Genomic DNA, 27245 nt, shown 5'->3' on the forward strand with positions numbered 1-27245 from the left:
ACAAGTAATTTATGACATATCTTAAAAAATAATAAATTAGTAAGAAAACAATATGATCAGGATACAAATGGCCAATAATTATAACAGATGCCCAAGCCTACTAGTAATTAGAAAAATGCAAATTAAAACTTAATTGAGATACATTTTACCCAAAAGATTGGCAAAAAATTAAAAGTTTGATAACATTAAGGAATGAGATTGGAGAAACGGGAACTCATTCAATGCATGTGAGAAAGTATTGTGCATCTAGTCAAAAGGACAATTTGGTGGTATCTATTATAATTTAAAATGGTTATATCATAGCCTACAGTTGCCATTCTGAGTATCTGTTCTAGTGATAAATTACACATGCAGTACACAAGCATGCACTGTAGCAGTGTTTTGAAAAACTGGTAATAATTCAGTGATCTCTGAATAGGGAAATGGCTAAATTGTGATAGGAATTTATTATGGAATGCTTTATAGCCATTAAGAAGGATATGATCACATGTGCCTAACAAGGGAAGATCTTAAAGATACATTTGTTGTTGAACAGAAAAAGTAAGATTTATAACTATAGTCATCATAAGGTATCATTTATGTTAAAACACACACACATATGCATACATACACCAGTACTAAGTAAAATGCAGGGTGTATTCAGGACCAGATTAATCACTCATGGGTGAGAAGTATGTTGAGTGATGAACCTGGAAACGTAGATTGAAGCTAGGTTTTGAAGGATCTTGAATGCTATGCTCCAGAATTTGGACTTATTTTGTAGATAGATTGCTTTCCTGAGGAAGACCCAAAAGGATGCATTGTTAATTTATCATAGTGTGTAGTAGGACTTTTGATGCCAAATTTAGAAGGGATCTAGCTCAGGAGTAATTAATTATCCTTATCTGAATTAATGCTGCTGATACCTAAAGCCAGTAGGCAGTTAACTCATTTACTATAATAAATACTATTGCGGAAATTAGACTATTTGAGCTCCAGTATAACCATCAGATCCTCTCTCTGTGGTCTAAGCTGTACATGGAAAGGCCAAAATTCAGGAGACTGTTTAGTGAGCGTGGGGTTAGAGCAGGGGAGGTAAATCAATTTGTATTTAATGGCATCAAATAAGAGAACCATATTTATCAGAATAGGAATGTTTTTATTAATGGAGCCCAGACTACTCAAAATCTGCATATTGAAGTTCCTCCTCCCTGGACAGTGGTTGGATAAACAGTGAAATTGCTTTTGTGATTGCTTTCTCTGAGCTTCTGTTGCTCAGCAGATCCCTTTAGGATTGGTGTAGCATAGACAGGAGATGATAGGGCTGCACTTTGAAACTAACATTGGAAAGAAGGTGTGGTAGATTTAAGAGAGTTTTTAGAGGTAAAATGCATGCAAGTTGGTGACCAGGTGAATGTAGAATCTATGGGGAGTTAAAGTGCCCTAAGATTTCTACTGCTGCTAGACAGGGAAACATTGGACAGGAAGTGCTCCATTTAGCTGAACAGAAGTACAAAGGCGGGAAAGCATATTTAGGGAGCCACCATTAGTCCATATGATTCATGAAAAACCTGAATAATACCACTTGATGGGCAGTTGGGATCTAAAAGGCCTTGACAGTGTTGGACTAAAGTGATAATCCACTGATGCTTCCTGAGCCAGGAGTGGTATGATCACATCTGTGCTTTAAGAGTGACACAGTTACATAGTATTTGGACTTCATGTTTAGTGGCACTATGGTAAGCTGTAGTTTCTCTCAGTAATTGAATTGATTAATTGAACGTTTCTACTTTCAACCAGGTGATTTAGTATTATGTAAGTAGTTCAATTACTCCTTAATTCTTTAAAAAAATACTCTGGAAAACAAGAGAGAACCTCAAGAATATTTTGTATAGACTCTCAAAGAGATATTCTTTATTTCTCAGAAAATTGAGACAGTTGATCCTTTTGGTAACTTCAGATAACCTTAGTGATTGTTCTGTCGAGCTTAAAATAAATTGAATTACTTGAATTAGAGTTAGGTAATTGGAAAGAAATATTAAAATTATAGGAACATGAACTCTTTAAATATCATTAAGTTTAATTTTTAAAACTGTTCATTCTCTTGACCTGAAACTAATATAATATCAAATATCAATTCTAACTTTAAAAAATAACAAAATTCTTTTGCAGAATTGTGCACCTGAAATCTGTATAATTTTGTTAACCAGCACCACCCCAATACAATAAAAAGGATAAAAAATGTAAATAAATAAGTAAATAAATAAAATAATTCTTAAAAAACATTCTCTTGAGTCCATTTGAAATATTATTAAGTATCAATTCTAGAATCACAGTTACCATACTTAATTTAATCTATTTGGGGGAAGACCTTATAAACTACTTTAAAAATGAATTTCCTGCACTAAAATTTATACTGAATTTGCTTTCCTTTTCTGCTAGAGCCTTTTCTACCCTTCCTTTTTCTTTGCACTTGATTATGTTCTTGCCACTAGATGCTTGATTTGCCCTGTCCCATCCCACCCCACACTGCCCCTACCCCACACCCCATCCCCTTTCTTTGAAGAAAGACTTCCAGAATAATTTTATTTAATTGAATGGAGTATAAACCAAAAATGGTGTTCCTTTTATGACATGAACACGTAATAATAAAAATATCTTCAGTTACATATTACTTTATCATTTTTTATTGAGGTCTAATGGACATATAATGTGAGTTTCAGGTGTACAACATAAAGATTTCATATTTGTATATATAAGAAATGCTCACCACAGTGAGTCCAGCTATCAGGATAATGTCTGCTTCATAAAATGAGTGTTGAAGCGTTTCCTTCTCTTCTCTCTTTGGAAATGTTTGAGAAGAACTGGTATTAATTCTTCTTTGAATATTTGGTAGAATTCATCAGTGAAGCTATCTGGTCCTGGACTTTCATTTGTTGGGAGGTATTTATTACAGGTTCTGTCTCTTTACTGGTAATTAGCCTATAGTTCCTTGAGATATAAGATTAGGTTGTTTACTTGAAATTTTTCTTGTTTCCTGAGGTAGGCATTAATTGCTATGAACTTCCTTCTTAGAACTGCTTTTGCTGCATCCTGTTAAGTTTCTGTATGTGGCATTTCTATTTTCATTTGTCTCAAGGTATTTTTTTTTAATTTCTCTTTTGATTTCTTTATTGACTCATTGGTTATTCAGTATGTTTGTTTGTTTGTTTGTTTGTTTTTGCCAGGACCAGCTGAGGCTGTGGCCTGACTGATGAGTTGGGAAGGAAAAGCAGATGTTATGACTAGAGCCATGATCATATTTCACCTGCTCCTTGGAGTATCAGTTCCCAACTCCTGTGATAAAATACTCCAAGTATTTTCCTCTGAAACATAATGAAGCTTACTTAAATCTTTTAAGTAAGGATTGCTATAAAAAAATGAGTTGGTGTTTGGTAGCAATGTAAATGACAGTAGGCAGATTAATCTCTTTAGTTGGCAGAGGAGAAAAAATGTACTGACAGGAAGCTGACCTTGAATTGAGGTTAAGTTAGAAAAGAGCCTAATTCCCCTCCTCATATCCATCACCCTTTTCATCCTGTCATTTGCTTCCGTTGTTGAAACCCTCGTTTCTGTTTATAGTGACTTGGAATAGGATTTACAGTGTGGCAGAAAGAAGAAAGAATGGTATGAGTCTCTGATTTTACCTGTATTACTGGAGAGATGTTTCTTGACATCCAGTTCAAATCTCTGATCACGTTGTTTTTTCCCTAATGTAGTGGTTAGATTCAATGACCTTGTTTTGTTTTTAAAGAGTAAAATGGGAAGGGGGGGATTTCTAAAGAATTTGTGAGTGAAATAAGCATGTAAAAAATTTTCAGGATTACTAAGTTATCCACATGTATATAACAGTTTAATGCTGTTTTATTTTGCATTGGGTCACTGTTAAGAGTTTTGCAACTTTTATCAATGAATTATTTTACGACTCTGTTAAATTCTGCTTTAGGTTGTGGTTGTGTTATCTCATGGGGAAGTTTTAACTTATTTGATTTTTTCTACCCTGGCCCTTTTCACCCACTCTCCTTTATCTCCTCATTTCCTTACCCCTTTCACAACCTGCTTGTGACGAGTAGAATCTTGTACTCCTTTGCAACTGCGCTATATCAAACTTACACAGAAAGGTTCAGATTGTTTTTTTAGAAGCCAGCAGATTCAGTAAAGTGTGCTTGATGCTTCAGAGATGTTTGACTGCTTGGATAACCTTGATTAGCAAACTAAAATAGTCTTAAAATCGGTAATTATTTGTTAGGTTGGAACCTGAAAATTCTTTTTACCTTCTACCTTCTATGATTCTCTGATCTTACATGATTTTTCCATAAGAGATAATTTTTTTTAATTCATAGACTTAAAAAATTAATATCACAGCATTGTGCAAAGAACTTATTTTCTTTAATTATTTGACTGTAATTGCCTACATTGCCCTCTGTTTAACACATTTAGATATATTTTCTATAAACAAAGATGCTCTATTTAACATCAATAAAATCATTAAAATCAAGAAATTAACATTAATATATTACTGACATATAATCATTAGGTCTCATTCAAGTATATGGTCTTTTTATTTGACTCGTTATTTTTATGTATTTTCCTTCTATATGCTGAAATTTCTAATCCAGTGATATGTCCACTTTTTCCACTGGATCCTTTTAACACATTAACTGTAATCATTTTAAAGTACTGTCTGATAATGTAAACATTTGGGCCTGGTTCTCTTGATTAAACCATCTCCTGACAATGGATTTTTTTCTTACTGTTTTCTATGTCCCACATTTTTTAAATCCTCCCCCGAGGATACTTTTATTGATTTTAGAGAGAGGGAGGGATGGAGAGAAAGAGAGACAGATACAGAGAGAAACATCAATGTGAGAGAAAAACATCGATCAGTTGGCATACACCCGAACCAGGGATTGAACCCACAGCCTAGGTATGTGCCATGTCTAGGGATTGAGCCTGCAACCTTTTGGTGTATGGGATGACATTGCAACCAATTGAGCCACACCAGCCAGGGCTTTGTTCCACAATATTTAAAATGAATTCTGGGTGTTGTTTGTAAAAATAAATAACAGTAGTGAATGAAGTAATAGTAAATATTTATTCCTGAAAACTGTCCTTTTTCTGTCAGGCCATTAGTGAATGAGGTGGGGGTTAATTCAGTTTACTCAATAGTTCAGCACCTTGTACTGCTACCTTGTAAATGCATAGAGTCTAGACTGCCAGAGGGTTTTTCTTGATGCTGCTGCTGCCCCTCAATCCTGTATGACTGTGCCACAGAAGGGTTCTCTCTTCATGCTCCTGTCTCTTCCCCAGGAAAGGGTTGCTTTTGCTTATATCTATGTGAGACTTGTGGCAGGAATGGGTGTGGTGGGGGCACTCATCGATATTTCTGTTTTAGCCAAAGTCTTCCACAGCCTTGTGCCTGGGGATCAACTGTGATGCTTTCTCAGTGTTCCTTTCACTCTTCTGTAGCAAGCAAACTTTGTCTTTTGTAGGTAGGGGTTTGAGGTTGGTAGCAAGTTTCCTGCCCTTCCTTCCAGCGGTAGTAGATCTCTCTGCTTTATGTCATTTCAGGACCCTGGGCATACCCTATACCTTTCAGTGGCAGCTGCTTTGGCCCCTGCCCTTCCCTAGTCATAGTGAATTTTTGCCTGAGACTAGGTTGGTGGAGTGAGGCCGGAGAGGGGAGGAGGGAAATGAAGGTCTGTCCTTTCCAGCATCAGTTGCCTTTTGCATATACCCGTTCTTCAGAAGGGGTGGCAGGGTTTCCCACATCTCTCCCAGTTTCAGGTTTTACTTTTACAAGAGAAGTTTCCAGGAAGTGAGTGGGGTTTAGGTCTCTTGACTGCCTTGCCCTAACTTTTTTTGAGAGCACCAAGTGAGGCCTGTGGAGGTATACTCTTTTTTTTGTATTAGGGGTGGCCAGATACAAAGCATTGACTTCCCCACCCTTGGCCTTTAAGTATTTGTTAACATTTCAGTTGTATTTTCTTACCCACTTTTTTGGTACCTACCATTTCTTCCCATACTCAGTTTTTTTGTTGTTGTTTTTTGTTTTTGTTTTTGATCTCATTAGACGGGCTTGTCACCCTTTGGAGCTCAGTTCACCTGATTGAGTGACCTCAGTTTTCTGACATCCTGCTTTTTCTAATTCTTAGAGTAGAAGTGAAATTCTTTTACAACTACTGAATTTATTCTAATTTTCTCCTGTATTTGCAACCACCTTCTCCAACAGTGAGAAACCTGGCTCACGTTTTCCTTAATATGTAGATGTATTTGGTCAATTTCCCCTGTATGTAACCAATCTCCTATCACTGCCACTGTCCTCTGTCACTCATGGACACCATGTTTCCCCACTCTGGCCGTGACACCCTGAACCAGGCCACTGATGAGTCTGGGTGCCATTGTCGTTTCACTCAGATCTGAGCCCCATGCTTGCCCACCCTTGGCTCCTCTCCTTTTCCCATTCAGGCACCAGTACCCTGTTCTAGGCTCTTCTGTGTGGATGCTCTCACGGCTGTGCGTGGACTTTGACTCTCCACTCTGGAATACCCCATGCGGATGCTGTCCTCTTCTTGCCTGGGTTCCAACACTCACTCTTGGTCACCCCTCCAGACAGGTGCCTGCTTCACTCTGGCCCACCTAAAGGCTATAGACTGATTGTTCAAGAAGGGAAGGAAGGGGAAGAGGAAGTCTCATGCACTTCTGTAAGAAAAGACTGAGTTTCTGAGTTAGTAGCCATCCTTTAATTTAAATAAATAGTAAATATATTTTAAGTATTTGTATTTTGTCTTCCTAACAGGTTATGAAGTTCATGGAATGGAAAAAATACCAGAAGGACCAGCACTTATAATTTTTTATCATGGAGCTATTCCCATAGATTTTTACTACTTCATGGCTAAAATTTTTATCCATAAAGGCAGAACTTGCCGAGTAGTAGCTGATCACTTTGTCTTTAAAATTCCAGGTAAACTTTCACTGTAGATACTGATATAAAAATGCTAATTAATACAATCGGATTGTGTGATAATCTGTATCTTCGAGCTCTAGTATCAGTTGAAAAAACTTTTTGCCTTTTTAGGTAACACACTTGGAACTCCAATTTGGGAGCATCTCATTATCCTGTTTAGGTACTATATCTAAATATAAAAACATGACCAAAAGGTTATCTGATCTCTTTCTTTATTAACAGGTATTTAGTCATTATTTTTCAAAGTTAAATTCTGAATTTTCCCTTAAAAAAATAAGTTATAACTTTTGCCAAATAATTTATATTTTGGTATAGAGTCTATGTCATACTTCTTGACTTGCCTGGTAGACTTATAGCTCTTAAGACTGAGGACCATGTTCTTTTAAATCTGTTCATAAAGGCTTTGTACCTTTTTTAAAAGATTAGTTAGTCAAATGGTTTCAAACATAATAGTTTTTCTAAAAAGCATTGTAAGCTCATTGAGATTTAATCTTTTTCCTTCTGTCACTAAATCACCAGAAACAAGCCCAAAAGTTTATAGTATGCTCTCTGGAATAAAAACAAAAGCCACCTATCAACCACACAGGCAAACACCAAACAGTGAATTAAATAGCAATCTACTCAGTGCCTTTTACAGACATGGTTAATGTTTTGGGTATCCTTCTGTCACTAAAAAGTCATTTGTACTTTGTATATAAACTAAATAGACTAGAATGCTTTTCTTTAGAAAGTAATATGATCACTTTATAATACACTTTGTAAACTAGAGAAAAAAAGAACATCATTATAATCTTGCCACCCTAACACAACCAATTATCCTTTTATTTCATTTTTAATTCTATATGCACATATTATACAAACTATTTTGTTCAAAAAAATTCAATATTAGCATTAACATTTTACCATGTTTTATGAAGAATAGTTTTAAAAAGAAATTTAAAAAAATAGTTTTAATGGGTGACTAAAACATTTACTTATTTAGTTTCTCTTATGGAACATTAGAGTGCTTTTTTTTCTTCTTCTTATACATAAGAGAATATGAATGTTTCTATTTAGCCTTTGGCTTTAAAAAAAATTTTCGCCTTTATGATCTTATAATTCAGGAAACCTTCCTGTTGGTTTATTTATTGTGAGAACATCTTATTAAATCAGTGGGCCTTTAATATAGGATGAAAATTATTTCAGTCTTAATAATATTTATAACCTTGCTTCAGATCCTTAAACTTATGAGAAGGTTTGCTAATCTGCACAGTTTTCACTACCCATTTCCCTTTCGCAGTCTCAAGGGATAATGTATGTATACCCCCATCAATCCTCTAAAGTTCCAGTTTAGGATTTGCTTCAAATATTTAATTACTTGGCAGGATTATTTTTTTCATTCACAAACAGTTGTAATTTGAAAAATTGTATAATATTAAGACTGGAATTAGCTGTTCCTGAGTCAAACACTCACTTTATTAAAAACTGTTAAGGTTTTGCTATTGTTATTGAAATAACAAATGTAATTGTGGAATAAGCATCTAACTTTTAATTTCAGTAGATTTGATTATGGCTTGCCAATTTTGGTAGGGCTAAGCAAAGTCAGATACACATTCTCTTGAGTGGTTTTCTTATAGGGTTAATGGAGGATTGAACTTGTAATTGCTGATGAGATCATTGTTTCTGATCTCTAATAAATACTGTAGACAGTGTTTAGCCATGAGATGCAGTGGAAGGAACTTTGAGTTAGAGAACAGCTGGACCGGAACCTCTGCCTTGCCATTTGCTTGTTGTATGACTTTGAGCAAGCTACTTACTCTCTGAGCCAGCCTTTCCTCATCTGTAAAAATAGGATAAGAATCCCTGTTTTCCAAGGTTTTTGTGAGTTTTAATAAACAATTTAAATATGGAAAGTAGCCAGAGTAGTAGGTGATCACTAAGAAGGTGATCAATAGTCAGTGATCAATAAGACATAGCTATTATTTTACCAGCAATATTAATCTTATGTTAACCTTGAGAGTTCTTTTCGATTTAAAAAAAGTAAAAAAGAATTTACTGATTTAAGTATAGATAGCAAGTTTTGTAGGTTGTGAAGATGTTTGCTCTTGAAGAATTGGATAAGAAATGCTTAAGATGTATATTCATGCTAATGTTTCTTACAGGATTTAGTTTATTACTTGATGTATTTTGTGCTCTACATGGACCAAGAGAAAGATGTGTTGAAATTCTGAGGAGTGGTCACTTGTTAGCTATTTCACCAGGTGGAGTTCGGGAAGCCCTAATTAGTGATGAAACCTACAACATCATATGGGGTAATCGTAAAGGCTTCGCTCAGGTTGCAATTGATGCAAAAGTGGTGAGTTGTATACAACTAATTACTTAAGTAAAGCTAGGTTGAATTTATAATAAATGCTTAAATACTGAGCCAAAATATATAAGAACTTAGAGTCATTGCAGTACTTTAAAAATTAGTGTATATAACTTAAAAAGTAACAATAGAGAAATGTTCCTGTGGATGGCAAATATCCAGCAAAATTTTGTCTGACATTTTAGAATCTAGTGTCTTTTCATCAGATTTGTAAAATTCTTTGTATTCTTTTAGATATATTGGTTTCATAAGTAATAGTCCACTTCTATGTATTTTAATCTTTTTATATGATTGAGTTGGCATATTTCAGTGATGGTGGTTGGTTGATTTCATTGCAATTCTTTTATCTGTGACCAATTCATATAACAGGACTGAGATAATATATGACTCATCATTTTTTATCAGGAAGTATAATCAGCTATCTAATAGTATGAATTAAAATGAGAAATAATGATGTAATTTAGATTTTTAAAAAAGACTTTACAAATGAATTTGTCAATAAAGTTAAATGTTCCTCTGGGATTCACTGTAATTATTCTGCTTAGTAGACTGAAGAATGTGAATGCCATTTTATTCTTTTCCTTTACTTTGGAAGGTATTTCTCAGCCTTTTGGTCTCCATGTTGTATTTTATCCTGTGAAACATTTATTACTTATGGAATGTTTCTCCTTTGTTTTCTGTTTAATTTTAGATTGCCTGTTAGAAAAAGAAGTCATAGTACCTGTGACAAGGTGTGTTCTTTTTCTAGGCCAATCAGTTAGTTAGAGACAGCTGCCTGTGCATTCACATTTCAGTTTTTTTATACGCGTTGTTGACACATAAAGAAATCAGTCTGAACCTTTAGCTTGCCTGTTCATCTTGCAAATACAGGTTGCTAATTAAAAAGTAAAAGATAATGGATAATCCATTTAACCCAAGATCAATATATGAAGAAGAGTAGAAATTTTTTAATTGCAGAGTTGCAATAAATCAAATGCATTGAGCTCGATTCTCCTGTAGTATGTATATGTAACTCGTTGAAGTTATTGCTATATAGTACTTTAATAACGTGGTCCTAGTATAAGAGGTAATGGACTTGCCCAAGTGTTTAATAATACACAACAAAAAATTTTAAATATTACTGTCCTACAGTAGATTACAAACTCTCTGAGGACAAGGCCATCTTTTTATATTCTGAGTCCCTCGTATAATGACTGATACTTAGTAGGCTATTTGTATTTGTTAAATTAAATTGATTTTTTAACACTATGTTAATACTAGAAAGGAGCCTTTTGAATATAATTTTATGTTAATAGTATTAGTGTTATAGAAAATTAATTTATATCAAATTTTATTTTTTTTAATTCTTAAGTACTGATGTGGAAATGAAAACCTTAGACTATATTAGTAATATAGAATACAGAAGGATACATGCACAGTTGTACAAAAATGAAGGATATGTAATGTGTAACTGAGCAATAATAAAATCTAAAGTTGTTAAAAAATAGTTCAATTTTCAGGTTTCTAGTTGAAAGAATTACTTCTTCTAAGGTTTAAGATAAAAATGACAGATAGGTTTGGTATTACATAAATTGATCATGGGATTCTAATTTCTCATTGTTAAGTATACAGTTTTAAAGAACACGCCCTGGAAGAAAGCCTAAAAGAAAGAAATTATATAGAGAAAGAAACTCCTATTCCAATCCTTGAAAGAGTTTCTAGATGATTAAGAGAATCTAGATATTTTAAAGTTTATGAAACTTGAGAAAATTTAACAAACGCCTTTTACAAGTTTATAAACAAAAATCTTTAACATTGCTGATTTACAAAAGAGCATTGTAAGTTTGTTAAATCTTGTACCACCCTAATCTTTTTAGTGCTTTAAAGGCTTTATATTGGTACTCCTGTATAGTAAGTAGGTGACATGTAATTATTCCAATGTTGCAGATGAGGAAACTCAGGCACAGAGAGATGAAGGGATGGAGGGATCGGGTCACACAGCAAGGCAGAAGCAGAGCAGAGCACGCAGTTCAGGACTACAGGCAACCAGTGCTGTTGCCATCACTGACTGCATTTCACAGTGAGTCTGCTGACCTTGAGATTAGAGGGGCCCTCCTTATACATGAGGGAAATCTTTCAATTATATATGGGTATAGTTGTAAATGTCATAAGTATCCTATCTGGAAAACCCTTCCATAGACCTCACAGAATTATCATAAACTTTGGCCAAAAATTTAAGACTGTTTTTGCAGGATTCACTACATTTAAATTGTGATTTAGTGACAGAAATTAAAATGAAAAAGTCTAGATTGTCAATGCAAGCTCACGAAATATTGTTTAGAAAATATTTAAGGTTCATCCGAAAGTTACAGCTTTTGGATATAGTATAAATCACTCTTATTTTGTGAATTCCTCAGAATTATGAGTTGGATAAGAATTTTTCGGTAACTTCATATCTAAATAAGTTGGAAAAAAATACTAGCATGTTTAATTGGAAAACAAATAACAGATATAAGAGAAAATAGTATTTGTTCCAATAAAATTTTTATATGTATTATTTCAACCTATAAAAAAATCCTTTGAGATATGATTATTATTAGCCCCATTTTAACATGAAGACTTAGACATGGTAAGTAACTTGTCCAGTTGTTCCCACTTTTTTTTAGTGGCAAAGTTAAGACTCCAAGACCATGAGAATCTGATTCTCCAAAAACAGTTTTAACAAAATATAACATTCTCTTGAATGTGTGTGCATACACATACACACATGTCAGGTTACTTATGCAACTACCTGTATATAAAGTATGCACAAGGAAAGGAATGAATAATTGTACTACAACAGCAAGTTGTAATAAGGTAATGTTTAAAGTTTTAAGGCTGTAATGTGAATGTAAACTTAGGAAAAATGTGCCCAAAATGTAGCCTGGAATCTGAGCCTGCTAAGGTAAGCTTTCTCCTGTTTAGTAGGTTCTAGAAAGGTCCAACTTCTGGAGAGTTAGCTGTTTAAAGGATGATATGTAACCTGAAGAGTGTTTAAATTTAAATAGTGTGTACTTCAGTATGAACTTAGGGGTTCATGTCAGTCAGGAGACAAATCCAGCAGAACTGGTTAGAGAAGGCAAAATGGTGTATATATGAGCTGAAAGGTTGTTCCTTAGGCATTTAAAGTTCTTAATTCTAAAGTCATAACTACTTAAAAAATAAAGATTTCTGCTATCAGTTTTTACAAAACTAGTGGTTTCCTAGATCAAATTCTGAATTTTTTATAAAAGTCTTGATATACTTTGTCTTATATGCTTACTTTGGGAATTAACTCCATTGAATTTTAAATCCTTAATCTGACTTTTTAAAAAAAATTTAATCTTTATGGTATTTTTTTATTACTATTTAATTCTCTTATATCCCCCACTACCCTCAGCCATCACCACACTGTTGTTCATGTCCATGAGTCCTTTTTCCTTTTTGTTCAGTATCTCCACTCCCTAACTCCCCCACCACTAGATGTCATCTGCTCTCCATCTCTGAGTCTGTCTCTGTTTTGCTTGTCAGTTCACTTTGTTCATTAGATTCCACATATGAGTGAAATCATACGGTATTTGTCTTTTCTCTGACTGGCTTATTTCACTTAGCATAATGTTCCCCAGGTCTGTCCATACTGTTGCAAAGGGTAGAATTTTCTGCTTTTTTTTACGACCGACTAGTATTTCATTGTGTAAATGTCCCATAGTTGTTTCATCCACTCATCTACTGATGGTCCCTTGGGCTGCTTCCATATCTTGGCGATTGTAAATAATGCTGCAATGAACATAGGGGTGCTTATGTTCTTTCAAAGTAGTGTTTTGGGTTCCTTTGGATATATTCCCAGAAGTGAGATCGCTGAGTCAAAAGGCAGATCCATTTTTAAGTTTTTGAGGTATCTCCATACTGCTTTCCATAGCAGCTGCACCAATCTGCATTCCCACCAACAGTGCAAAAGGGTTCCCATTTCTCCACATCCTGACTTCTTTTCTTTATATGACTTTTCTTTTTCCTAACTGGGTTTAAGATTGCTGCTGTCTATATCTGACCTTTTGTATTCAGAGAATTGACTAATACATTAGAAGCATTTTCTCTCTGTTCTATTTACTTTTTCCTTCCTTAATTCATCCAGTCATACTTCCTTTTAGCACCTAGTCTATTCCAGACAATGTCCTAGGTACTGAGGATACAGTAGTGAATGGAAATTTGTCTGCTATTCAGAGTCCTTCTGGAGGAGGGGAAAGATACAATAAATGAAAGATCAGTTAGTTTTATGTGAGATAATAAGTTTTATGAAGAAAGCTATACCTATAATCTTTCCTTCAGTCTACCATATTTTACTGTTTTCCAAAGCTGAATAGGAATGGCTTTTTAAATGTCAGCTTATTTAAATATCTCAAAACCTGTTCACCAAGACAGGTATTTCTGTATTAAGCAAATAAAAGACTGTAAGTCAGGTGACACTTGCTGCCTCCACCAGTTTTATCTATTCTAAAACCATTTAACTTGGTTTATTTTGTGTATGTTTTAAAGTGTGCAATTTTTAATCTACTTCCGTTTTATTGTGGCATAATCTCCTCACATGATCCTTTGCTACTTCACCCATTGTTTTATGACATTTAGTTAAGGTCTTCTTTAAAATTATACTTACTGATATTCATAGAAAAATGAAAACCATAAACTTGTAAGAAGAAGTCCTCTTATTAATGATGTGAAGAATTCTTTTATATATATATATATACGCTTTTCCTTTTTTTGTGGTGAGTCTCATGCTTATTTTTCATTGATGTTGAACATTTTTAGATTTAATAAGCTCACAAAAATAAATGATGTTTTACTAATTCCATGACAGCTCTTGCCAAAACCTGTCATTGAAATCTATATAAATTTCCCAGTAGTGAGACTCTGTCTTATAACTTTCTCTTCAGTGAGCTAAAACCAATTTAATTTTCCATATTTATTTTATTTTATGAAATTATTTCTACAAATGACCAAGTTTAGTCTGATAAAGCACACTTGTGATAAAAGTATACCTTTAGTTTAAAAATACTTTATCTTCATAATCTTAAACAGGCCCTCAAAAGTTTACGTTAGTGACTTAATACAGATATTGAATGGATTAATATATTTATTTTCAATTCAAATTTTCTCTTTAGCCCATTATTCCTATGTTTACACAAAATATTCGAGAAGGATTTAGATCACTTGGAGGAACAAGTAAGTTCTGGTTCATACGATTTTTCTAATTATAATGTAATATTTATAATGCAATATTTTATTTTTTTGGTTTGTTTTTTATTTTTATAATGTAATATTTTAAATATTTGGACTTTTGAACCCTATATGGGTTCAAAATGTGGATGATTTTCAATTTTAAGGTTAAATGATAACTGGTTCTAAGTAATGGCAGTTCTTAGACATTAGGTTTTTATCTCATATATGTATTGAAGGTTGTTTGTCAGACTTTTTAAAATTACAGAGTAAATTATGTAATTTACTGTATTAAAACATGTTGTTGAAGGTTAGGACAAATTTATGTATAACCCAGATCATCTTCTGAACTTACCCCTGAAGAAGTTACAGCTTTAAAAATGAATGACCTTATGATACTGAATTAAAATGAACAAACTAAGGAAACATAATTTGCCTTGGTTTATTTCTGTCACTTTTTTATTTGCTTGTTTTTAAAATGTTTTGAACCATGATACACTTGCTTCTTTTTGCCGACCTTTAATTTAGTAGTAACAAAATAAGTTCTGAATCTAGTTATAGCAGTGCTTTTTCTCTGTAATATCTGTTTTCTTTCTCTTTTGAAATTTTTATAGTTTTATTTTAATACCTCGTGCTTTATACATTACATTTGGTTGACTGTATTTTATATCCCTAGCACTATAGTTTTAATGTTTATATCCTCATACAAATCCCCTCCTGAAGAACTTTAGATTTCTGTTGTTTCTTTTGTGTCCAGCATTGCTGTATTGTTAATATTCCATTATGTTTTATAGATTTTTTGTTTTTTCAAATTTAAAGTGGAGGGGCAGGTTGATGAGATGTTTAACTTTTATTGTGAAATTATTTCTTTTAATTTTCTTGCAAATCATTTCTTCAGAATTTAAGTTGCATGCCAGAAATTATTCCTAATTTTTGCTTATTGAATTGCAAAGTGGTTTTAAAATCCTTTTATACTGCTTTTAATTTTTTTTTTCTTTAGTAGTTGAATTTCTCAAAAATTAGTGTTGAGTAATCTAGTGATTTTCTTTCTTTCTTTTTTTTTTTTTAGTTTTATTTTGGGTCTTATGGTGTATTCTGTGTTTCCATATGTAAACAGTGTTTTAAATTTCCAGTACAATTCATGATTGTGTGTTTCATGTTGCTTGCCTTTCTTGGATTTATTTATTTATTTTTAACTTAGTCTTAAAGTTTATCTGTTTGTTTTGCATTATTACCACTTTTAATCTTGCGAAATTATATACGTGGTCATTAGCATTAGCAATTCTTTGCTTTCTCATGATTTTTCTAATTTACAATAATGTTTCAGTCTTTACCTAGTTTACTGATCCATTTTGGTCTTATGTGTGTGAATTTATTTTATGCTTACATTTTTTTCTCCTTTCATTCATATAAAGCACATATATTTTTTAAAAACATGTTTATTTATTTTTTAATAAGTTTTTTGTAATCCTCATCAGGGGATATGTTTATTGATTTTATAGAGAGAGGCTAGGAGGGGCAGCGGAGAGAAAGAGAGAAAGGGAAAGAGAGAGAGAGAGAGATGGAGTGGAAGAGGGAGTGGGAGTGAGAGTGAGTGAGAGAGAAAGAGAGAACAAAACATCCATGTGAGAGAAACATCGATTGGTTGCTTCATGTGCAAGCCCCAATAGGGAATTGAACCTGAAACCTTTTGGTGTATGGGACAATGCTCCAACCAACTTCTAACCAACTGAGCCACCCAGCCAGGGCTAAATTATGTTTTTGAGTCTCTAGACTTTTTAGCTTCTAGTTTTGGTTTCAGTCTTTACTTCGTTTTGCAATAATAATATTTGGTTTGCCTTTAAAATTCTCATACTTAAAAAAAGCTAATCAAGAAATTAATAGGCCTTTTTTTTTTAAATTTTTAGGTTTACAGAAAAAATGAACAGAAAGTACAGAGACTGCCCATAAACCCCCTCATTACCCTCCAGTTTCTTCTATTAACATCTTGCACATTTGTTAAAACTGATGAAAAGCTCATCTTTAAAAAAATAAAAAATAAAAAAGAATTACCAGGAGGTGATATTGTTTGCCACCTTCCTCTAGACCTTATGTAATTAATTTGAGTTTAGTTGCATGCTCAGAATATGTAACCAATTAAAATGATTTTGTTTACTTTAAAACAGGGTTATTTAGGTGGCTTTATGAAAAATTCCGCTATCCATTTGCTCCAATGTATGGAGGTTTTCCAGTGAAGTTACGCACCTATTTAGGTGATCCCATTCCATATGACCCAGAGATAACAGCAGAAGAATTAGCAGAAAAGGTAAATTAGTCCTTCTTTCTTAGTCCTTGGGTAGAATTTTTTACTTTCAATATTATATTAAAAATTTATTAATTTATTAATTTATTTTACAATTATGCTCAAGATCAGTGCTGACTTCCTTTCCAGGGAACATTTGCCAATTTGGGGACATTTTTCATTGTCACAATGGGTAGGACTTGTGAAGTGGTGGTGCTACTGGCTTCTAGTGAGTAGAGGTTGTGGTGATAAACATCCTACAATGTACTGGACAGCCCCCCACAACAAAGGGCTATCTATTCTAAAATGTGACAATTTAAAAAAATGTCTATAGACATTGTTGTATATTGCCTGGGGCACAAAATTAACCCTGGTTGAGAACTGCTGTGCTAGAGTATTATGGAAGCACAGAGGAAAGATATCTAAATTACTGGGTTGGCCAAAAAGCTCGTTAAGTTTTTTTCTGTAAATGACACATTTTTCATTTTCACCAACAACATTGTACTTTGGATATTTTGAATATGTTGGCTCTCTCCTTCATGGTCTAATTTGATTGTTCTCAGTTAATGTCTTTGTCTGATCACTATCAACTTCAACTGGTCTACCTGACCCGTGGAGCATCATCCAGCGAGAAATCTTCAGCACAAAACTTAGCACTTTTGACACATTTGATTAGTCACAGCACCTTCTCCGTACACTGCACAAGTCTTTTTTTTTTTGCATTTCAGTTGTGTTTTTACCTTTCTTGAAATAATAAAGCATAACATACTGAAAATGTGTATTTTCTTCCATCTTGAATATTAAATTGGCTCCACAAAAATCTTGATAATTTTTTTTAAATGCATGCTGATATGACAGCTGTCACAATACAATCTAACAAAACTGTTTCAAATGAAGTTAAAGACAGCTAAGTGCTCCTAGGACCATATCATGGAAAAAACCAAATGACTTTTTTGGCCAATCCATAATAGGTTTGCATTTAGAAAGTTTCTAGAAGCAATATGGAGGCTGCATTGAGTAAGACTAGTAAAACTCAAAGGGAAAAGGGACTGCTTTGTGGGGCGAAAAACTAGGAAACTTTCTAGAATGAGGACATTTGAAAGGTGGGCATGTCTTGGACATGTGGATTTGGGGTGGGAGGCAGAGTGGAACAAAGAAACAGTGGTAGGAACTAAGTTGACTGCATATACAACAGTTTTGGGGGGTCTGATGTGATTAGAATAGGAAGTTTGGGCAAGATTGCCTAATAAATTCTCCTGTAGGAATTTTGCAAAGTGCATTAACATATTAGAGATTCTGAGAAGTCATACAATAAAGAGGTCTATTTAAATGTGTTTCAAAGAGCATTTTTCCAGCCTCATTTGACCAAAACCCTTTCTCTGTTTTCCCTCGAACAGCTGTGGAATAAATTTGGGATCACTAGCTTAGTGGGTACAGTTTGGTGGATGAAATTGGAAAAGTAAGTAGGACTACATTTATAGGTCCTTAAATATCATACTAGGGAATTTGTCTATCAAATACATTTAAATTAGGATAGACCTCTGTTTGGAAGTGGCTAATATCAGTTATACTCAAATTTATTTGACCAAAACAAGCAGATGTATAATATCTTCCTCTGCAATGGTTTGTGATGATGCTAGCAATTGTGATGACTTAGGTACACATAAATAGAAGTGCCCTTTTCAGAGCAGAGGTTATGCTCTGGATTTTTGTATTTCTAGTTTCTACTACACAATTAGGTAATTAGACCTCAAAAATGTTTGATGAATGAATGAATTAGATAACAATCTTACCTACTTGAAACGTAGAGCAAGCTACATATTTGAGAGATTTTACAGAGATAGAATGCACCAGACTTAAAAACTAATTCTATATAGTTACCTGTAGGATATCTATGCATATATACACAAGGTCTGTCCAGAAAGTGTCCAGCTACATAATACGAAAAATTGAGACATTTATTGAAGAAGATACAAGAAACACTGTACATAGAACAATGTCCCCCTCAAAGTAGGCCTCTGTCCCCCTCAAAGTAGGCATGTTGGGACCTCACACAGTTCCTCCAGTTGCCATCAGCTGTCCCGTTGTATTTTCCTGAATCTCATCAGCAATCTGAAATCTCTTCCCCTTCAAAGGTGATTTTAGTTATAGGAAAAGCCAGAAGTCTCAGGGCACCAAATCTGGGCTATAGGGGGGCTGAATCACCTGGGTGATTTGATGTTTCACCAGAAAACTCTACACGAGATGTGATGCATGAGTGGGCATGTTATGATGAAGCTGCCAACCACCAGTTGCCCATAGCTGTGGCCTTCTGAATCATGAGAATAATTTATATGCAGGGGTGTTCAAGATTAACACAAAATTTGATGCAGATGCATTGCTCTGCTTGCTCAGTCATTTTGAATGTGACAGTCACGCAGTACATGTGCTCACTCAGTGGCATCTATCACCCCCATTGACTAGTATAATGAAGCCACTATGGTTCATGAATGGCATTCCAGTCCACTCTCTGTGGCTGCCAAGTTGTATGAATGTTAGGCTAACCATTCTTGTTATATTAACAATGGTTTGACTTTTTCCAGACAGACCTTGTATATATGTAGGTTTTGGAAATATTTTACTCAGGTTTGGAAAAGAAGTCAGAACTGGTGGATGAAGATTTATAAGTCATTTGCCCTGATATAATCACTGAAGCCATGAGCTATAAAGGGCAGGTTAGAGAGAGAAAGAGGACTAAGGACAGACTGAAGAAGATAAAACATTTAAGGCGTGGGTGATGGAAAACAACCCAAGCTGACTAAAAGAGAAGTACTGTAGTAGAGAGGTAGAACAAGTGAAATTGTGTTGGAGAAGTCAGCAGCTGAGGTTTTTAAAAAAATAGGAATGATAAGTAATATTCGTTCCTGCAAAAAGATCAAGGAAGATAAGACCGCTCAATTGCAATTATACTTTTCAGAGTATGAAACTACATAAAAAGCAATAAATGCTATATTATTGAATCATCTAGAAAAGGGGATGAATGTGTCATGCTTTTTATATACATACCCTGATTTATATTTTTAAAAAGTTAAAATTGTGGTAAAAACATATAATGTGAATCTATCAACTTAACCATGTTTAAGTGTATGGTTCAATAGAGTTAAGTATGCTAACATAGTTCAGCTGGTCTCTAGAACCTTTTTATCCTGCAAAACTGAATCTATTCTTTCTCCTTTCTCTCTTTCTTTCTTTCTATATATATATATATATATATCCATCAACACTTTATTCAGGTTCATGATTATGGACTACACAGATTTTTTCCCTCCAACTGTTGAGATATAATTGAAATACAGCATTGTGTAAGTTTAATGTATACAGTGTGAAGATTTGATACATGTGTAGATTGTGAAATGGTTATCACACTAAGGTAAACACATCCATCACCTCCATAATTACCCTTTTTTGTGTGGTGAGAATACTTATGATCTACTCTCTTAGCAACTTTCAAATATATAATACAGTATTGTTAACTATGGTCAACATGCTGTACATTAGATCCTTAGACTTATTTATCTTACAGCTGAAAGTTTGTACCCTTGACTAACAGCTCCCATTTCCCCATACCTCAGCCTCTGGCAACCACCATTCTATCCTCTATTTCCACGAGTTCAGCTTTTTAAAAATTTCACATTTAAGATTATACACCAGCTCCCCATTTATCCTCCTCCAAGTCCCTGGCAACCACCATTCTAAAAACTTCCTCTTTTACTAAGAGTTTGACTACATTAGAAACTTCATATGAGTAGAATTGTACATTATTTGTCTTTTTGTGACTAGTTTATTTCACTCCTCAAGGTTTATTCATATTGTAGCATGTGACAGGATTTCCTTTTTTTAAAAAGGCTGAGTAACATCCCATTGTATGTGTATACCACATTTTGTTTATCCGTTTATCCATTCATTCATTGATGGACATTTGGGTTGCTTCCATTTTCTTGGCTATTGTGAATAATGCTACAGTGAACATGGGTATGCAAATAAGTCTTTGAGATCCTGCTTTGAATTCCTTTGGATATAGTATTTACCCAGAAATGGGATTGCTGGATCATATGTGTAAAGGAGAAACTAGTTTTTCCCTCCTATGTAGGGAAAGACTGTGACACCACAAAACACAGGCATCAAAACTATATTTTTCTTTCCTGTCTTTTTTTCACCTGTGTCTACTCTTACACAGAATACTTCACTTCTGACACTCTTGTCACCACATGGGTGGAGGTTTTCCCCTGTGCCAAGCTATTCTCTGACACCAACTGGATATCTTAAAATTTAACTCAATTCTGACACAATCTACCTGGAGATGCCAAGTGAAAGTAGTAGGTCCCTAGATCACCCACAACTTCTCCCAGTTTGGCTACAAATTGGAGGTTCCCATTACACACTTCTCAGATTTAATTAATTTGCTAGAGCAGCTCACAGAACTCAGGGAGACACATTTACCAGTTTACTAAAGGACATGATAAAGGATACAGATAAACAGCCAGATGAAGAGATACACAGGGCCAGGTCTAGGAGTGTCCCAATCACTGGAGCTTCTGGAACCATGGAGTTGGGTGTGTCACTCTTCTGGTGTGGGTGTGTTTACCCACCTGTAAGCTTCCTGAACTCTGTACTATTGGGATTTTATGGAGGCTTCCTTACATAGGCATGATCAATTATAACCTCCATTTCCATCCCCTCTCCTCTCTGGAAAATGAGAGTGGATCTGAAAATTCCAAGCTTCTAACCATGGCTTGGTGCTTTTGGTGACCAGCCCTCATGCAGGAGCCCACCCACAGTTACCTCAATAAAACAAAAGACACTCGTATCACCCAGAAAATTACAGCAGTTTTAGGAACTCTGTGCCAGGAACCAAGGGCAGAAATCAGTGTATATTTTCTGTTATTTCACAATATAATAATTCTGTTTTTAATTTTTTGAGGAACCTTCTCTATACTGTTTTCCACAGTGGCTATGCCATTTTACATTCCCACCTACAGTGTATAGGAATCCAGTTTTTCCACATTCTTGCCACACTTAATTTTAATTTTTTTTTATAGTAGTAGCCATTTTAATGAATTTAAGATGTGATCTCATTGTAATTATAATTTACGTTTCTCTAATGATTAGTGATGTTGAGCATCTTTTCATATGCTTAGTGACTTGTATATCTTCTTTGGAGAAATGTCTGTTCAAATCATTCACCTCATTTTTATTTGTGTAATTTGGGGTCCTTTTGTTGTTGAACTTCGGAAGTTCTTTATATATTCTGGATATTAACCCCTTATTAGATGTATGATTTGCAGATATTTTCTCTCATTCCATAGGTTCCTTTTAACCCTGTTGATTGTTTCTTTTGATGTGCAGAAGTTTTTGAGTTTGATGTAGTCCCATTTGTCTATTTTTGCTTTTGGTGTCATACTTGAGAAATCATTGCCAAATCTAATACTATGAAGCTTTTCTCCTATTTTTGTCTGAGTTTTATAGTTAGGTCTTTTTTATCTACTTTATTTTTTTTATTGTTTATTCGATTGAAATTGTCCCAATATTTTTTTCCTTTGGCCCCCTTCCACCCTATCCACTCTTGTCCCACAGTCAGTCCCCTCTGTGTTGTCCACTTCCCTAAGTCATTTATACATGTTCTTTGACTAATCCCTTTTCCTTCCTTCCCACCATCTTGCCCCTCCCTGCTCCCCTCCCTTCTCTCCTACAGCTACAGTCTGTTCCATGTTTCCATGTCTCTGGTTCTATTTTTGTTGTTAGTTTATTTTCTTCATTAGATTCCATTTATAAGAGAGGTCATGTGGTATTTGTATTTTGCCGATTGGCTTATTTCACTTAGCATAATAGTGCCCATTCCATCCATGCTGATGAAAAGGGAGAACTTCCTTGTTTTGTTCAGCTGCATGGTATTCCATTGTGTTGTATCATAGTATTTTTATCCACTCATCTACTGATGGGCACTTGGGATGTTTTCAACATTTGGCTGTTGTAAATAGTCCTGCTATGAACACAGGGGTGCATAAGTTCTTTTGAATTGGTGTTTCAGGATTCTTAGGATATAGTCCCAGCAGTGGAATCACTGGGTCAAAAGGCAGTTCCATTTTTAATTTTTTGAGCAATTTCCATATGTTTTCCACAGTGGCTACACCAGTCTGCATTCCCTTCTCTCCACATCCTTACCAGGACTTGTTGTTTGCTGATTTATTAAAATGATGACCATACTGACAGGTGTGAGGTGACATCTCATTGTGGTTTTAATTTGCATCTCCCTGATGGCTAGTGATGTTGACCATTCTTCCATATGTCTATGGGCCATGTATATGTCCTCCTTGGAGAATTGTCTATTGAGGTCCTTTACCCATTTTTTTAAAGTATATTTTATTGATTATGTTGTTACAGTACGTGTAGTTCCAATTGTTTTCCCCTTTGCTCCCTCCGTCCTGTACCGCCCTTCCCTCCAACAGTCCCACCCACCATAGTTCATGTCCATGGGTCATGCATATAAGTTCTTTGGCTTCACCCTTTCCTATATTATTCTTAACATCCCCGTCTATTTCGTACCAACTGATTATGCTTCTTTATCCCTGCACCATATCCCAATTTCTCCCCCTCCCCGCTCCCAGCTGATAACCCTTCAAATGATTCCCATACCTATGATTCTGTTCCTATTCTGGTTTGCTTAGTTGGATTTTGTTTTTATTTTTTTAGATTCAGTTGTTGATAGTTGTGAGTTTGTTGTCATTTTAATGTTCATAGTTTTGATCTTCTTTTTCTTGAGTAAGTCCCTTTGACATTTCATATAATAATGGCTTGGTGATGATGAACTCCTGTAGCCGCACCTTGTCTGGAAAGCACTTCATCTGCCCTTCCATTCCAAATGATAGCTTTGCTGGATAGAGTAATCCTGGTTGCAGGTTGCCTTTCATCACATTGAGTACTGCTTGCCAGTCTCTTCCTGCCTGCAAGGTGTCCTCTGAGATATCAGCTGATAGTTCTATAGGCATCCCCCTGTAGGCAACTCTCCGCCTCTCTCTTGCTGCCCCCAGGACTCTGTCCTTACTTTTCACCTTTGGCATCTCAATCATGATACATCCTGGTGTGGTCCCCTTTGGATCCAACTCATCCGGGACCCTCTGTGCTTCCCAGACCTGTATGTCCATCTCCTTCACAAAACGTGGGAAGTTTTCCTCATTTTTTTCAATTCTTGCTTCCTCATTCTGCACTGGTTGACTGTTTATTTCTCCCTTATGTTCCAAATCATTGATTTGAACCCCAATTTCCTTCCCTTCACCACTGGTTTTGTGTGGATTTTCCTTTGTTTCATTTAGCATAGCCTTCACTTCTTCCCTATGTGTCTGCCATACTCAAGCATATCTGTCAAGCTTGTGAGCATCTTTATCACCAGTGTTTTGAATTCTGCGTCTGTTAAGTTGTCTGTCTCCTCATCTGTTAGATTGGCTATCTCTTCATTGCTTAGTTCTCTCACTGGAACCTTGATCTGTTCCCCCTTTTGGGCCATACTTCTCTGTCTCCTCATTCTGACAGGCTCCTGTGTTTGTTTGCCTCTGCATCCCAGGTAGAGCTGTTGCTCCTATTACGTTGTAAGGGGCAGAGCCTTAGGAATTCGTCAGTACAGGGCGACCTGTTTCACCATGTTGTGGCACTGTATGTGGGGGAGGAGTCCGAGAGGAAACAATGCCACCTGCCCCGCACTCGCCCCTTTTCTAGTCACCTCTCCCACTTCCGCACTGGACTGGTGCCCCTCTAGCTGCTGCTCTGGCTGTCGTTCCCAGACTGGGTGGGTCTACAGACAGTCTAGGACTGTGGGGACCCTTTAAACAAGCGGATTCTGCTGAGAGACCAGCATTTTCTTCCTCCACTGGAGCCTCCACTGGTCTGCACAGGCAGAAGCAATGAGGCTTGATTTTCTCTGGTGCTGGGACTGTGAACTGCGATGTCTGATGAGGAGAGTTTGGAATGCTCCCCAGGTGTCCCTCCTGACTTTTTAAAACTTGTGACTGTGCTTTCCGCTGGCCTGCCGCTGCTGCCACCATTGCCACCACCACGGCCACCACCACACCGTGTCCTCTCATGCCCTGATCCGCCCCTCCTACCTTTCTGGATGAGTATTTCTTCTTTATATCTTTGTTTGCTGGACTTCCATGCAGTTTGATTTTCTGGAACTTCTGGTTGTTTCTAGTTTTGAGGTAGTTGTATTCCTTCTTAGTTGTGGAGGGAGACGCAGCGTGTCTGTCTACGCCTCCATCTTGGCCAGAAGTTCGTTATCCATTTTTTAATTGGGTTGTTTGTCTTCCTGATGTTGTCGTATGAGTTTTTTAATATATTTTGGGAATTAAAGCCTTGTCCAGTGTATAACTGGCAACGATGTTCTCCCAAACAGTCTGTTGCCTTTTCATTTTGATGATGGTTTCTTTAGCCATACAGAAACTTTGTAATTTGATTTAGTCCCATTTGTTTATTTATTTCCCTTGCCATAGGAAATATATCGGCAAAAATATTGCTATGTGGGATGTCTGGAACTTGACTGCCTCTGTTTTCTGCTAGGACTTTTATGGTATCATGACTTATATTTAAGTCGTTTATCCATTTTGAGTTTATTTTGGTGTATGGTGTGAATTGGTGGTCTAGTTTCTTTTTTTGCATTTACCAGTCCAGTTCTCTCAACACAATTTAATGAAGAGCCTTTTTTTACTACATTGTATGCTCATGCCCCCTAAGTCAAATATTAATTCACCATAGAGACATGGGTTTATTTCTGGGCTCTCTGTTCTGTTCCATTGATCTATGTGTCTATTCTTATCCCAGTACCAGACTGTCTTGATTACAGTGGCCTTTTAATATAGTTTGATTCAGGTATTGTGGTTCCTCTAACTTTGTTCTTCTTTCACAGGATTACTGAGGCTATTTAGGGTCTTTTTTGAATATTTGTTCTAGATCTGTGAAATATGCCATTGGTATTTTAATAGGAATTGCGTTGACTTTATAGATTAGGGTAGTAAGGACATTTTAATGATGTTAATTCTTTCAATCCATGAGCATGGCATATGCTTCCATTTATTTGTATGTCCCTCAGTTTTTTTCTTCAGTATTCTGTAGTTTTCCAAGTACAGGTCTTTTAGTTTTAGGTCTTACGTTTAGGTTTTTAATGTATTTTGAGTTAACTTTTGTATGTAAGATGAGGTCCAGCTTCTTTCTTTTGCATGTAGATGTTCATTTTTCCCACCCCCCAATTGTTGAAAAGACTGTCCTTTCCTCATTGTGTGGTCTTGGCACCCTTGTCAAAGATCATTTATCATATATGCAAAGATTTATTTCTGGGCTATTTTGTTCCATTGGTACATATGTCTGTCTTCATGCCGGTTTCAATTAGTGTAGCTTTGTAATAAGTTTTGAAATCAGGAAGTGTGAGGCCTGCAACTTTTGTTTTTTCTTTTTTCAATTCAAGATCATTTTGACTATTCAGTGTCATTTGAAATTCCTTATGACTTTTAAGATCTCTTTTCTATTTGTGCAAAAAATGCTTTTGGGATTTTGATAGGGATTGCATTGAATGTGTATTTCCTTGGGTAGCATGGTCATCTTAACAATATTAAATCTTCCAAATCCATGAATACAGGATATCTTTCCATTTATTTGTGACTTCATTCATTTCAGCAATTTTTTAAAATAGTTTTCAATGTATAAGGTTTTCTCTTCCTTGGTTTATTCCTAAGTATGTTTATCTTTTTCGTGCTATTTTAAATGGATCATTTTTTCATTTCTTTTTCAGATTGTTCATTGCTAGTGTATAGAAACACAACTGATTTTTGTGTGTAAATGATTTTATTATATCCTGAAGCTTTGCTGAATTCATTTAGTAGTTCTTTATTAAGTATATTTTATTGATTATGTGATTACAGTTGTCCCAATTTTTTCCTTTTGCCCCCCTTCCCTCCAGCAATCCCACCATCCTTAGTTCATGTCCCATGGGTCCTGCATTTAAGTTCTTTGGCTTCAACCTTTCCTATACAGTTCTTGACATCCTCCTGTCTATTTTGTTCCTACCAATTAATGCTTTTTAGTCCCTGCACCACTGCCCCCTTTCTCCCCCTTCCCCTTTTAATGATCCCCATACCTATGATTCTGTTCCTATTCTGGTTGTTTGCTTGTTTTTTGTTTTTTACATTCAGTTGTTGATAGTTGTGAGTTTGTCATTTGATTGTTCATAATTTTGATCTTCTTTTTCTTAAATAAGTCCCTTTAACATTTCATATAATAATGGCTTAGTGGTGATGTACTCCTTTAGTTTTACCTTCTCTGGAAAGCAGTCTATCTGCCCTTCCATTCTAAATGATAGCTTTGCTGGATAGAGTAATCTTGGTTGTAGGTCCTTGCTTTTCATC

The 27245-nt window shown here is 35.3% G+C and overlaps 1 protein-coding gene across 6 annotated transcripts in view; it reads left to right on the top strand.

The window, feature by feature from the left end:
* Positions 1-27245, top strand: part of TMEM68 (transmembrane protein 68) — a 50586-nt gene that overhangs the window by 15890 nt on the left and 7451 nt on the right. For 4 of the 6 annotated variants that reach the window (XM_090283684.1, XM_090283686.1, XM_090283681.1 and 1 more), the window contains exons 4-7: positions 6818-6982; positions 9127-9320; positions 14486-14546; positions 16706-16845. In XM_090283684.1, the coding sequence (XP_090139810.1) occupies positions 6818-6982; positions 9127-9320; positions 14486-14546; positions 16706-16845 (560 nt within the window). Of the gene's footprint in view, positions 1-6817; positions 6983-9126; positions 9321-11258; positions 11392-14485; positions 14547-16705; positions 16846-18218; positions 18281-27245 lie in introns of those variants that run through there. The other 2 variants (XM_090283687.1, XM_090283683.1) reach the window with 2 other exon arrangements.

This window comes from Furipterus horrens, unplaced genomic scaffold (assembly GCF_987537825.1).
Source record: "Furipterus horrens unplaced genomic scaffold, mFurHor1.1.pri manual_scaffold_7, whole genome shotgun sequence".
Classification (NCBI taxonomy): Eukaryota; Metazoa; Chordata; class Mammalia; order Chiroptera; family Furipteridae; genus Furipterus; species Furipterus horrens.